A 14639-nucleotide genomic window follows, 5' to 3' on the forward strand; every position below is an offset into this window, starting at 1 on the left:
GGCTTGAAAAACAAAAATATTTTGGTTACAGACTTCCTTGCAGAACCCAGCAGGCTGCCTGTGCCTGAACAATGCACGTCTTCTCTCAAAGCACTGTATCTGCACGGCAGCAACGTGCGGTGGGAACTGGAAGGGATCTCTGGAGGCTTCATTTCTGGTCTCTCCCAGGTTACCGTGTGACAGCCCATAAAGTTACTGGACTCCAGCCTGAAGCCAGGGAAGCTGTTTGCTCCCACTACAGGTGCACTCAACTACATGAAATTACCTGTGGCATTAAGAAATGTCTTTTAAGTTACACTCTTTATTAAAGCCAGTGAAAGAAAGCTATCAAAGTAGTTTTCCATTCGAACAAACCAGCTAACTTTTAAATAGGTACATCTCAAGTTAGCGGCAGATACAGAATAAGTAAATGCCATGCAAAAGCATATCAGCTATGAATTTTTGAGTTTCTCCCAATGAGCATTAGCTAATTGATTAGGTACTGAGATAGACATTTGTCAGCATCTTGCTCCCTCCCCCACCCTTTACATCTTGCACCCATACTTACCAGTACCATATGTTGTTGAGATGGCTGATGGGTATCCTCCCATCCCTTGCCCTGGTAGAGTAGGAGTTGCTACGGAAACCACTGGAGTAGCCAATGACTGAGCAGACTGGGAGTTATTTATCCTCTGATTCTTTTAAAGTAAGTAAAATAAACATATTATTGACTAGTTTTAAGTCAGTTGTGTGTATTAGCTTTCTGGGTATGTTCTGTGAGTGAGAAATACAGGCTGATACAAATTTCTAGAAATTAATCATTTAACATGTGGCTTTTATGAACTCTGCCAACCCTATCATTTACAAGCCTTCAAGAGACCAGTTGTCACCATAGTAACCCATTACATCAGTATCTCCTAGGTAACTGAACTAGTAACAAGTAAGATTGCTTTTATTGTGGGTAGTAGAACAGATCGTGTGAAAAAAGTAATGAAATATATAAACTCTATTCCCATTGTTTTCCTTTTCAGTCAAACGAAAAAAAAAAAAAAAAAAAGGTGAAAGTAAAAACCCCAAACCCAGCCCTACCGGATTTTATGCTTTGAAATTGAGGGGCACCCCGAGATTGCTGAACACTGAACTCTTACCAGCAGATGGTGCTCTGACTACTTCGTTTTTGTGCAATAAAACAAACTTCGAGTGTTAGGTAGCACAGCAGTTACACGCTTATCTTTAACTCCGGGGCGCTAGATGTTGGACTGTAAAAATTGCACTAGAGAACTGGAATCCTGTGAGTGGCAGGATTAAATGACCAGAGAGCCACCAAAAAAAAAAAAAAAATCTCACAAGGCTGCACTTTCTTCAACAGCACAAGTTTAACACTCTCAAAGCACCAGCATCAAGAAAGCTTGATTCTAGCATGCATAATTTGAATATGTGCAACAACTCCCCCTGGCCCTCCATACTGCTGTATTTCAAAAATTATGATGAAATTTTTATTCACAAAATAGTTATGGCAATGTTTTCCGTTTTAGTTCAACCAACACTTCACCTACACAAGTATCAGTCATACAAAAGAACTGACTTTCTTTTCCTCATTATTAAGATGAACGTCACTACCACTTACCAGGAGCAGATCAACATCCTCAGACTGAGTGCATAGGAAAGGAGCATTAAAAATTAGTGAATATAAATATTTACCAGGATGCAGATTTCTAGCCTAGGGAACAGCTTCATCTGATAGGGGCAGCAAATGAAACACTTTCTGAGCATAGTTTGGAAAAATATCACTTCATAGATCTCTTCTTTGTCCTTCTAATGGGATGTTTGTCTCAGCTGCGAGGACAATCTATCCAGTTTTCAGCACAAGACTTTCAGAATTCATTATTTCTTCCGCAGCCCCAGCGGCTGCAGACTGTGTTGCTATACGTGGTTTCAGGAGACCTGACCATTCACAGAATCCCTTGGAAAGTATCAGTTTTAAGGACCTTGGAATAAATCATTTGATGCAGACAGCTCGTCACTGCCATGGTCGACTTTGAGTGCTGCCCTGTAGGAGACTATTTGTTACTTATCCTCTCAGAAGGCAGCATCACATATATGGGGGGTTTTAGTTTGATGTTCACAGTTAATTTATTATACATCGAGCTGAAGTAGCCAACTTGGAAGTTAGTTTAATAATGTCTGTTACATAATGGAAAAATGTGTTTATAGTGTCACTTAAATTTACCATCAAGATCCTTTTTAAATCAAGCTCACTTTTAAAGTTAAATCACTCATGAAAGATTTACTTGCAGCCACTCACTGACTTTCAGAAGGGAACTACGAGGTAGGCAGACAACACCTTCATGATTCAACCTTCTAGCATAAGAGCCTGACTAAATTTTGTTAATCCTGGCAGGAGATAGAGCATTTTCATGTTCGTTTCTATCCTCCTCTGTCTATTTACCATCTCTTATCATTATAAAATTTGGCCTTTGGAGCTCAAGTGCTAGAGTTCAGATTAATTTATTTGTAGTTAATCTGCCATCTGCTGAGAGTCTGTGTGGTTAAATATTTAAGAAAAACAGTAGGTTAGGAAAACTCAGGGTTAAATTCAGCCTTTATAACAAATCCAGGAAAGGCTCTTCTAGCTACTAGGAGAGAGAGTGCAGAAGTTTAGACTGTGCAGAGCACAGTTTCTATTTTGCAACTCAATAGAAAAAAGGGAGGAAGTAAATATGACTTCATAAAAGCAATCGAACAGGCTCTGCCTACATCCTCAGCTTGATGTCAAGCCTTAAGGTTAGACAGAAAGACCAAACAAGCAAGAATGTGAAATGTTATTCTGCTGATTTTAGTTGCTTGAGCAGACCTTGAAATTCCTAAATAACTCTTATGTGAAGGAGATAAAAAGAAGCTTTGAAAATGCATTACCACTGATGGCATTGTATTCTTGCTGCCAGGTGGAATAAGCACACGGAGATCTGGTTTACGGTTGTTCATTCCCAAATTCATTGGAGGCGGAGATTTTGCTTGCATATTCTTGTTCAAGTTGCCAGGTGAGACCAGCAGACCTGGTGAGTTGCGGGGGTTGCCATATCCATTTCCTTTTTGGGTTAAAAAAAAAAAAAAGAAAAAAAAAAAAAGAGAGAAGGATTATAAACGCCAATGTATTTCTTAAGATTGAATATTAAAAATGTCAAATTAAAAAAATCAAGGTAAATACCTGTGTCATGTAATGTATCTTCACAGGAAAATACAACAAATGCCCTATTTGGAACAACTGGTCTTAAATGCTTTCTCTCATAACAGCTGACATCTCAGTGATGTGCTGAAAGTAACTTGATTTTATGACTCTGCTTACAGAACTACATTATACAGCACAATATACTGTGCACTCAAAGCAGCCAAGATCTAACGTTTGCCTTACGAGAGAATCGGGAAAGTCAGGCAATCCTATGGTTTAAAAAAATGTCAAAGCGATGCTGTGTTTTCTTGACAACTACAGAGGATTCTGCCTGGCCTTACTCAGCCCTTTCCAGGTCATGATTTTGTTTTGTTTTTAAACAAAGGATGAGTATAGCAAGGCTATAATTTCCAGAAAAGGCAGGGGGAGGACTAGGAAGATTCTCAAATGTTTTTGGCTCTTGTTCACCACACTTTCTGGACCTGATTCTGTCATCACTAAAGTCAATGGGAGCAAGAGCATAACCTTATTTGGAAAATATCACCGTATCTTTCATCTTCATCTCTCTGTTGCTTTCTGCAGGCCCCAGGAACAATTCTGACACGCAAATGCTTCATTGGCCTTTTTCAGAAAAAAGTGTCTTTCCCTCAACGTGTACTACAGACAACATACGTCCATAAGGTTACTGACCTGTCATTTCACTAAAAATGAGACCTTCCTATTTCATCTGCCTAGTTTCACCTTTTACTCGCACAAAGTCTGGGGAAAGAGGTGACTTTTTAGTGTAGCCTTGAAATTCTGCCTTTACAGGCTCAAGAGAGATACAGAAACTGCCCACTCATAGAGAGTGAATAGCATGAAAACTAGCACACAAAGAGAAAACTTTCATGGATAAATACCAAGAAAACAAATGCTAGGGAAGACTTTCTGTTCTTGTACTCATCTTTTGTTCACAGCTCATAAGCTGTGACACACAACCTAGAAACAGTGTGGGCAGATGAGCTAGTGAGTGTGGCAGAGCTCGATGAGTTAGAAGCCCTGGACCTTCAAATTTCCTTTGTAGTCCCAAAGTCAGCGAAGAACTCTGTATCTCACTTTTTTTCCACATGTGAAATGGGGTTTACAGTCCTAAGGGACATAAGTGGATTATGGAACTAAATTTGATAAAGTCTATGAGGTGGGCATAAAAACTACAGTACATGTGAGTGAATCTGTCTTCCAGTTAAGATAATGAAGTGTGTCCAAGCATGACTAACATCAAATCATGTTTTTAATCCGCAAGCACATCAGCTAATTGTATTTATCAGATCAGCAAATCCATGGAAAAAAACTTTGTCAAAGGCTATTAAATAAAAAAACACCACTCAATGCCCTGGAAGACCCTAAACTGTGAACATTAGGCTTTAGTACACAGGAAAAGTATCACAAAGTGATTGACTTTCATATTTGTGGTGTACATTTAGTCACTGGTCTGGCCTGGCTTGTTTATTCTCCTGCTTTTTATTATGATGATCTCCCAAGCCTTTTCAAAAAGGAATTAAGATGGAAGTTTATAACCCTTCAGATCACTCGGAGATTTTGTATTAAAATATTTTTCACAGTTAATCTTGTTGTTTATTTCCTTAATAATATCTTACAGTTAGCAAGATGAGTTAATGAATAAAAGTGTATTTTACACTTACTGAGCTAAAATAGCACAACACTGTCAAGAATCTTCTATTTTGTGTCAGTAGGCTTTTTAAAAAATGAACAATTGCTCTCAACACAGATTTGCTACATATTATGCTTTAATTAATGCTATGTGTTAATAGAGGCGGAGAAGTTAGAAGTGGCATTTCGAATATACCACGATGTTTTGTCTAGAAACTACAGTGCCTTTTAAAAGTTGATCTTTTACAAACTGACTGCTGAAAAACTAATGATGTGGAGAAGTGATCAACCGAAGAAACTGAAGCAAAAGTAGAGTTTCTCTGGTGCTGGTTTCATGCAGGAGCTATTTTACCAACAGGAAGTAAAAACTGCCTTGTGAAATCTGCTGCATGACAAGCATTTGTTCAGAGAGCGAAAATTAAGCTGTTTGAAGAAGCAGCGTTTTGGGATTTTGTGGGTTTTTTTGTTTGTTTGTTTGTTTTGTTCTACAATGTACAAACTAAGATATTCAACAAAACAGCATGAACTGTAATCTACATGTTTGTTTCTATAGTTGCGATTTTTGGAGAATAGAAACCTTTACAAGAAAGGACTCCCATTTTCTACATTTGCTTAATATAAATATACTATTATAGTATATTAAAATATACTATACTCAATAGTATATAAATATACTATTAAAAATCAAGAGGAAGAATGCATCTGTATAAAACTTTACTCTTAAGAAACTTTCATCAGACATTTATATTATTTACCTACCGATGTAAGATATTTTGAAAAGTGATAACATTTCTTACATTTATATTTTTAGAACATCAAATTATTTTTAAGAACTACTGCAATCTTCTCTTTACCAGTAGATTTCTGCTGTTCATGGCATATTATGCCAGCTAGCATTTTGGAGCCATATAATAACCATTCCTCTTTCCAGCCACCAAATTGTTATTCTTTTGGTATAATCTGGAGTCAGGAATGTAAGACTGCAGACCTTAAACCAATGACACAGAAACCCATCATTTGAAAATCAATGATGAATGCATGCATGTGGTTTACAGTTAAGAAAAGTCTGCATTTAGACCAGCTCTCAGACCGTATCCTCTTTACTCAGAAAGCTGTGGCCTGCTCTGAGGCAGCTGTCCCACCTTCAGATAAATCCACCGAAGAGAATGGCCTCATTTACATTCAGAGGCAAAAAAATGTATAAGACTTCTAATATACAAATTAAACCTTCCTTCATCCTATACTTTAAAATTACACTCTGCCTGGACAATTATCAATTTAGATGTGACTGTATGCAGAACATCGCATTCCACTATCCACTTGAAAGCGCAAAAATTATATGTCATGTATGAATGGATTTCCTGATTATAGATTATAAGAAAATGAAAAACAGATGGATTTTAGAGCAAGTTGGCTTTACATTTTTATTTGGTTAAAAGCCATATTTTTGCTGGAATAGAACATTTTTAAACATTACGGATATAACTTGTAATGTATAATGAAAATAAAAACAGTAGATGCACAAGTTTTAAAGGGCATATGTCAGAATTTGTAAATTTACATCATTTTCAATTCAAGAAGTTTTCAGAGAAAATTATTTTTCCTCATGTTGTTTGTTATATTGACTTGAAGGGGTAAAAATATTTTACACAGAAAAGAGCTTGTTTCTAGACAGAACTAGTGGAGCGGCACGTGTCATGAAATGCAGTTCCAGGCTTTGTATTTGGACTAATGGCAGAATATGAAGACGAATGCTTTCTGAGCATTGAATGCTCTTCTTGGGCATGTTCTCACATTCTGCATTTAGGCACAAGTGCCATTGACTTTAGAAGGAATTCCGACCAAGTGCAGACCCCATGATTAATCCCTGCAATATCACTTTTTAAAAACATCCAGAAAATTTATTTTTGTGGAGCAGTAGTTAGTCAGTCAAGAAGAACTATTAAAAAAGAAATTTCAGTTACTCATGGAAAACTACAATTTGAACTATGTTACAAATTCACGGACTACTATCTTAAATAGTCACTTCCACGTTTTAAGAATTTAAGGGTACTAGTAGGGCGCAGGTTTATTCAGGACAGAACAGAGAGCAGAGTTTACGTCTCTTCTTTCACCCTCCATTAGTAACGCCTGTACCTTATATGCAGTTTTGGTCACTGGTGTTACAGTGGTTGCAAAGTGGCTGCAATTCATTACATTCTCAGAGTTAGGACAATAATTCTGTACTGACCATTTATGCCAGGAAACTTTCCACGCATTAAGGTAAAACAAACGAGGGAAGAATAATTTATTTCCCTATCTCTCATCATTCTTGAACAGCATTGTCATGATTAAAAGTTTTTAAGTCTTGAAAAATTGGAAAATTTTTGTAGTTTGATGTCTTGAAGTTTTGAACCTGTCATGTTCTTGTTTCTTGTTAACTTGTGATTGCAAAGATACAAAAATATACTGAATGAAAAAGCCTCCATGATAGTCCTAGAAGAATGAAGAACAAGACACATAATTTATATGTCCTTTCTTTGATCTCTCTTTCATTTACTCTAATGCTTTTCACTGACCATATGGGTTGAGAATTTACAAGACCTTTAGGAATCTAGGATGTCTACCTCCCATTAATTTGAATAGGAAAAGAACTTTCAAATTCTCAAAGGAGTTTCAAGAAATATTAACGATCATTTCAAGTTACCAACAAATGTATGCTCTTACTTGTGGAAATTATCACAATTCTTCCAAGAAGAATAAGTACATTTCATTTCATGGAGGATTCCTGCTTCTTACAGGGTTGTATCAAATGCACATCCCATACATATGACATAATGACTGACTACCAAGGCTCTCAAAACAAATGTTAAATTTAGAATTAATCTATATAAACATGAGAACCAATGATGCTACAATTTACCTCCACTTCAAAATGTATGTATATAGAAAAGAAGGCATGCAGTAATAGAAATTTTGTTAAATTTACACCCAGTTTTTCACTCTTCACTCACCTCATTTTCCCCACTTTCTGAAGGAATGGTAATTGTTCCTGATAGTAATTAGAAGTGAAAGGGTTCCTTTTCTTTCTTACATCTTATGTGTAATTTTTTTTTTTTTTTAATGCATACACACTGTTAGAACAGGCTATGTTTTACCACTCAAACAAAATAGATACTGACAATAAAGCACTAATGACAGGAAGCTGTACTGGTTGGTGTTCACCTAAACGTAATTTTAAAAAGAGATAATTGAAGGTTCTTACTCACATGTTGCATACTAGTCATTTCACACTACGTGACCTCTACTAACTGCAAGCGGTAGAAGGAAACCAATCTGCAGATATGCTCACCCAAAAAAAGAAAATCTTTATGTTAAAGTACCTGCCCATTAGTCCCACAACATTGCACTAATGGACCTTTACTGAATTACTGGCTGCCAGCTCAGACAGATGTGGTACATAAAACCTACTGATTTTGTGTGAAAGAATTCTCAAGTATCTTGTGAAATGTCAGCTGCATTTTGGGCTGAAATTGGATGGAAGTGCTGTGAACACATAGACATTTGTAAAAATGGGAAGAGAATGAGGAGAAACTATCTCAATAACTCTTTGTTATAGTTTTAGAAACCAACCATTTAGAAATAATATAAATGAAAAGGCAGAGATTCACAAAACAATATAACAGTAAGTTGATATACAGGTCTCTAACTCACTCTGTTCTTGCCAAGCAATTTTAAAGTTGTGTTAACTGTTAATGGGAAATCCTTGCTCTTTAAGTCTGAAGCTGTGTAAAGGTCTCTAATGGTACTACAGTTGTCCTGTGTTGGGAAAAACCTCCAGTATTTGGGAATCACTGAAATACTGCTACTGCTGTAGACAATTGAGGTGCACATGGAGGGTGACGTGGACAGGGACTGCCCAAAGCACGAGGTTACACTGCACACCCCGTTTCATGACTCCGGGTGTTGGTGAGATCCCATTTTGGAAACCAGGCAAATCTCCACTGCTTCAGCTGCAGCGGAGGTAAACAGTCGCATCAAATTTCCCAGGGAAAACTGTGTGTATGATTTACTTATATGTGTAGCATATTATGAAGAAAGTGACTGCTTTGTTTTGTGGCCCATGTTTTTCAGTTCTCTATGTCTCTGGGCTGGTTCAAGCACTTAGGCTCAGTTCCCACACACTCAGACAGTATGGCTCTTACTGCTCAGTCTTGTCTTTACTGTCACTAACAGTCTTCTAACCAGCCTTATAGTTCCCCTCACCAGGCCTGATCCAGACCCCCACCCATGGGCTGACACCCCGGCCCATCCCCATGCCCATGGGGGTGCCTGATGTCTGGGGCTGGCTCTGTCCCTGGCTGCCCCTCACCGTCCCTCTGGGGCTGTGGGATGGCCCTGCCGTGGCTGGCAGTGGGTGGCTGGGGCAGTGGGATGGGTTCTGGCTGCGAAGCCCTGCCCTGCCACCCCCAGGAACCTCCGCTCTTCCCAGCCCTCAGCTGCCCCCAGTGTGTCCTGGTGGCATGTTCCTCACCATGAAAGAATTAAACCCCAATTCTTCCTCCTGGAATCTTTAATTTGAGTACCGCCAGCTACCTTATTGAACTGTTTACATGATGAAGTAGTCAAAATTATTTCTAACCCTTGGGCTAGTGCCATATAAAATTTGGAACATCCTTACGATCTACTCTACGTGGAGTATTTGCAGGTGCACATAACTATTGCTAAAAAAGGACATGTGTATCCCATACTGTAGCAACTGGGCTCAGATTTCCTTCAGGACAGAGATGATGCTTCTTGGGCAGAAGTTGAAAGTAAAGAAGTGGCTCTTTGGCCACTTGACAATGCAGAACACATTGCAAAACACGTTTCTGGAAATCTAAGGACAAACCATGAAACAAGGCGGGTAGAAATCTGAGATGCTTTTTCAGCCAAATGGAGAAATAGATGAGTTTATTTAGACGTAGAATGAAAGGCCATGAGAACAGAAACCTGACCTGTGTATCACAGACCATTACACTTCATGCAAATACCTTACTGCTGAGTCAAGTGCGTAACTAAGTACATGGCAAACTAACCTGATCACCATCACTGCGGTTATGTTTTGTTGCTATAATAAGATCTGTATTTAAATGTTTCTAAAGTATTTCTTGCACTAAGTATTCTGCCACTTTAGCCTAGGAGTTCACACCTTAATAAGATAAATGTAAAGGTGGCACCTGACTGTCTACAGAATTAGCCTGTGGCTACCCACATAAGGAACTGTGAGCAACACTTCAAAACGTTTCTGATTGCAATTAGGTTTTCCAAGCTGCAGGCAGAAATTTCACACACCTCTGGACTCCCTCCTTGCAACCTTTGGAATAGGGATACATCGCATAGGCAGTGAGGGTCTGTTGCAAATTACACGCTGAGTGAAGGGGGAGTGCTCTTCCTTCTTCCAAGGATGATCATCCTTATTCCTCCCTTTTTTGCTCAGCAAAGGAACAGGGTGATAGAAGATCCAAGTCCAGGTCCTGTTTGTGGTTTTTTAATTTTGCAGTACAGTTACTCTTGTCAGTATGCTTATATTCTTATATCGTCTGATCACAGCATCTTACTATTTATTTTCATAATTCTTCAATGGCACCTCATTTCAGGAATCTCAGAGCATGTGGCTTTAACGCAGAAACACTATCTTTCCTATATCTTTAGTTCTGATTATATTGATTAATTTATTTCCACTTCCACAACACTATTTTGTTCTAACATGGTTATTTATCAATAGCCATGCTCATTTCAGAACCCATATATTTCAAGTTATCGTGTTTGGCTTGAAGCTTCACCTAATCATCACAGAAACTAAGTTGTAATTATTGAGAAAAATCACTTAGGAAAATTACACGGCGTTCTTTAGTTATGTGCTTTATAAATATTACATGTCTGTAGTTCAAAGCAAGCATCAGTGTTCAGAGAGTTATTTAAAAGTGATATCCATGGCAAAAGAACTAACCTGCCACTGGCACTGCAGCTGCTACCACGAGGAGCAGGCACGGTGGAATGTCCGTGACCTTGCCTAGTGCTCCCTCCTCGCTCACCGTTCACTTTTGCAGAGGTTAGTCCGTGCTCTGCACTAGGAATGCAGTGATCTTCCACAATAAGTTTTAGTTTAGTAGGAGAGATCAACACCAAAAATCAATGGTGATTTTCAGCGGTGCTCAGCTGAAATTTAGATTGGATAACAGCTTTTTCAGTGACTGGCATACGCCTGATCTCTTAACATGTGCAGGATGTACAAACCATGTCTGGTCCAGAGATAACCCCCTCTCCAAAATAGGTTTTCAGGACTTAGCTGACCTCTTATAAGTTAATTCGTATTCCAGTATAGCAATCAAATAATGTATATCTGGAGCACATATCTTCCTTCCTTTTGTATGCTAGCTGAAAAGATGCTCCATTCTAGTCCTGTTTATTAAAAAAATTAATTTTTTTTTTTTTTTTTTTTTTTTTTGTGTATGAGCTTCTGTAGACTCAGAAGAAAGGAAAAAACCTGACTTATGTCACAGAGAAAACTATACTACTGAAAAATACAATCTTTTCTGGAGGTATGTAGGAGATATAAGCCTGGGAAGAGTAGAGGACTTATCAGTTCTCACTGCCGGAGTGAGAGCCTTTGACAAATCATCTGCTTTTAACAAATTACTTGCTGATGACAAATAATTTCCTTCTTTTGGGTGCTTGAAATCAATTATCATTTTGGGGAAAAATGCTTTTTTAATGAAAAATATTACAAGACAAGAATAAATTCCCATTATAGACGTATAGACATTATTTGAAAACGTACTTTCTTGCTCCCTCCCCAGATTTTGGAAATAACTGCCAGCATTTTTTTTTTCATAAACATATAGCTAAAGTGAAAATGTTGATTTTTGTTAAATGCGTAATTACTGAAAAATGAAGAAGGCATAACTTAAAATTCAGTGTCAGGAAAGTATACGTTCAGGACTACATATACTAAACACAAATTATATGTATTTATATTTTTAACTTACCAACGTTATTAGAACAGAGATACACACGAGAAATGTGTTTTGCACATAGATAATACTACTTAGATTTGTTCTGAAATTTAAGCAGATGCAAAGAAAAGATCGGTAACTAATCCATCCCTCTCTCGTCTGGCTTTTACTTCTGGGAGACTGTTCGAACTGTTACAAAGGAGAAATCAGCTTGCAAGAAATTTGGAAAACACGGAATTTATGGATTGAATATCTTAACTGGGGAATCACATTAAAAGTTAAAGGACAGAGTTTGCATTAACTTAATACTGCCAGAAGCTTCCACATGTGGCTGCAGTCGCAGCTTCAAGAGGTTAAAATAATTTCTTGCTTTCTTTCTCAGAGCAAACTCATTGCTGCATTCCAGATCCAGGAGGCATCAACCATCTCTTTCAGGACTCAGGATAGGCATGAAAACCAGATGTTTGCTAATTTGCAATGCCGCCTTCTATTTTCTGAATTTGAACAAGAGTATGGATTGCAGTGTGGAACAGAAGACAGTGTCGTGTCTTAATGAGCAAGAATGTGCAGACAAAAAAACCAGTGAAATCCCTGTCTCACTGAAATAAAGCATAAAATTCCCCCCCGACTTCACTGGGAGAAGTATTTTATCTAAAGAATCCAAATTGTTCTTGAGGAACATTTGAAACTGCTTGTCATAAAGGAAGTCAATCATGCCTGTCTTTAAAATCCCACTTACAAAGAACCACAATTTGTATGACTCACTTAATTGTTCATTACATGTGAACTTGGGGCTTTCTCCCTTTCAATTCTTTCAAGCTGTCTTTTTATAAATACAAATATTGAGACACTGTTGATTAGAGAGAGGATGAGGCAGAGAATAACTAAATAAATTACTAAGTCAACACTTACACAACTGATGGAAACCTAATAAAGGCCAGATTTTCAGAGATTTTCATTGAGGTAAGTAAGAGGTCACATGAGTTAGCAGAATATGCATGCATCCTACCTTTGCTTATGTCACCCATTGCAAGACTTGATTTTTACATGGACAGCAGCATCTGTCCTTTCAAGCTTATTCTCAGAGTTTCACTGATGTGATTTTTTCCCTGTATGAAATGAATAAGCTGTATAAAAACAGATCGGTTGCTGAGGGCAGAAAGAGGACTTGATTTTGAGAAGTCTTGTGAGGACTGCCTACATAGTTATGAAATTCAGGTATTGTTAGATAGACTATATCCTTCATACTATGTATGAGAGCTGCCAAACAAGTTCTAGTGTTTCTCCTGTTTTATCACAAACCTCCTACTTGTAGGTATTTCCCTTAAAACACTGGGGGAAAAAAAAAAAATAAAAAACCCCCCCACCTCCTTACATGGAGGAAAGCTTGCAAAAGGAACACTTAATGGCATAATATGAGTGGAAAAAGAGAAAATGAAATCTGTTATGTTTTTAATTTCTTATCCCCCTCCACGGTTTTAAGCCAACCTGCCAATTTATGAATTCTTATTGTTTGGATTTGGCACTGTTGCATCACAAACTCTGTTATGAATGACTGCCCGTTCTTTCTTTTGTACTGTAAACTTCATTGGACAGGAACTATTGTTTACTATACTTTTGTACCACATCTTGCCCAATCTTTGGATCAGAGGTCTGTGGGTGACTGCACTCATCAAGTAGTAAGGGAAGGGCAATGACTTACCATGCTCTCCCTGGCAAACCCAGTTCTAACAGGTTGTCCATAAACTGTGGTTTGGGAATCACTGTTCTAAGATCACTTGTTTATTTAACATATTCTACACTTTTAGCCTAAGATTTATCTTCCCTTGACTATGCCAAGCATGATTTCAGGGCACAGTGGAGAATATTTACGTAGCCTTTTAATTCTTTATTTTTTACTTTTATTATTTGCTTATTTATATTTACCATTTCAAAAGACTAATGCAACCAGGTACGTTTGAAATCCTTGCTTATTTTTGGTACTGCTTGTAGGCTTATTTAGGCAGATTGCTTCCTTTTAGTAAATAACTTCTTTTTTTTTTTTTTTTTTTTGAGAAGATACAATCCAGATTGCCTCTACCCTGAGGGCTTATAAATTAAAAAACCCTACTATTACATATACTCCCATGTGTCTTGAAATACTAGTAGAATATATAATACATTCACCCACAGTCAGTACATGACCAAGAAAAGAAAAAGGAGCAGGAAAGCACTAGCAAATTATGATACTGGCCGTCAGATCCGGGACCTCAGCCCTCAGAAGATGAGAAGGCAACTGTTAGCTTGTGGTTAATTTCCAGTAGGAAATGTCTAGCTGCTGATTTATAGGTAAATATGGTATTCAGTTATTAAAAAGACATGGGATGAATTTTTCAGAATGCACTACTGATCTTTTCAGTTTCTAATGATTTTAAAGAACAGGTTTAAAGGTAGCTTGAGGATGTCTGATTTAACAAGAAGCAGCAATGAGTCCCTCTGACGGCATCTGCAGAGTCCCAAGCACTTTTGAATAACTTGCTCCTTTAGTTTATTGTTAATGGCAAGATAGAGGCAGTACAGAAATCAAATATCAGAACAAACAAACTACAGAAAGTGAATAAACAATTAGAGCAACTGTATTTTTTATTATACCCATCCTGGATTTAAAATGTGAGATTGAATTTTGCCTTTGATTTTGTTATTTACAGTGGTTTAAAATATAAATAAATTATATTTTGTTTAGATGGGCTTATTCCAGTCAAAAGAAGATTGAATTATAAAATGCAAAATGTCATAATCTGAAAACCATATAAAAAATGAAAAAAATAACTCAGTTTGAAAATCAAGCTTAAAGTACAGATGCAAAGAGAGATGTCCTCCAATAC

The 14639-nt window shown here is 37.5% G+C and overlaps 1 protein-coding gene across 10 annotated transcripts in view; it reads right to left on the reverse strand.

Annotated features, from left to right (window-relative positions):
- The window catches only part of MEF2C (myocyte enhancer factor 2C), a 126976-nt gene that overhangs the window by 12287 nt on the left and 100050 nt on the right, over positions 1 to 14639 (reverse strand). For 5 of the 10 annotated variants that reach the window (XM_074932688.1, XM_074932686.1, XM_074932687.1 and 2 more), the window contains exons 7-9: positions 2896 to 3068; positions 1607 to 1630; positions 548 to 677 (exon numbers count right to left, since the gene is read on the reverse strand). In XM_074932688.1, coding sequence (XP_074788789.1) covers positions 548 to 677; positions 1607 to 1630; positions 2896 to 3068 — 327 coding nt within the window. The remainder of the gene's footprint in view (positions 1 to 547; positions 678 to 1606; positions 1631 to 2895; positions 3069 to 14639) is intronic. The other 5 variants (XM_074932694.1, XM_074932691.1, XM_074932695.1 and 2 more) reach the window with 1 other exon arrangement.

Source organism: Athene noctua, chromosome Z, assembly GCF_965140245.1.
Source record: "Athene noctua chromosome Z, bAthNoc1.hap1.1, whole genome shotgun sequence".
Taxonomy (NCBI): Eukaryota; Metazoa; Chordata; class Aves; order Strigiformes; family Strigidae; genus Athene; species Athene noctua.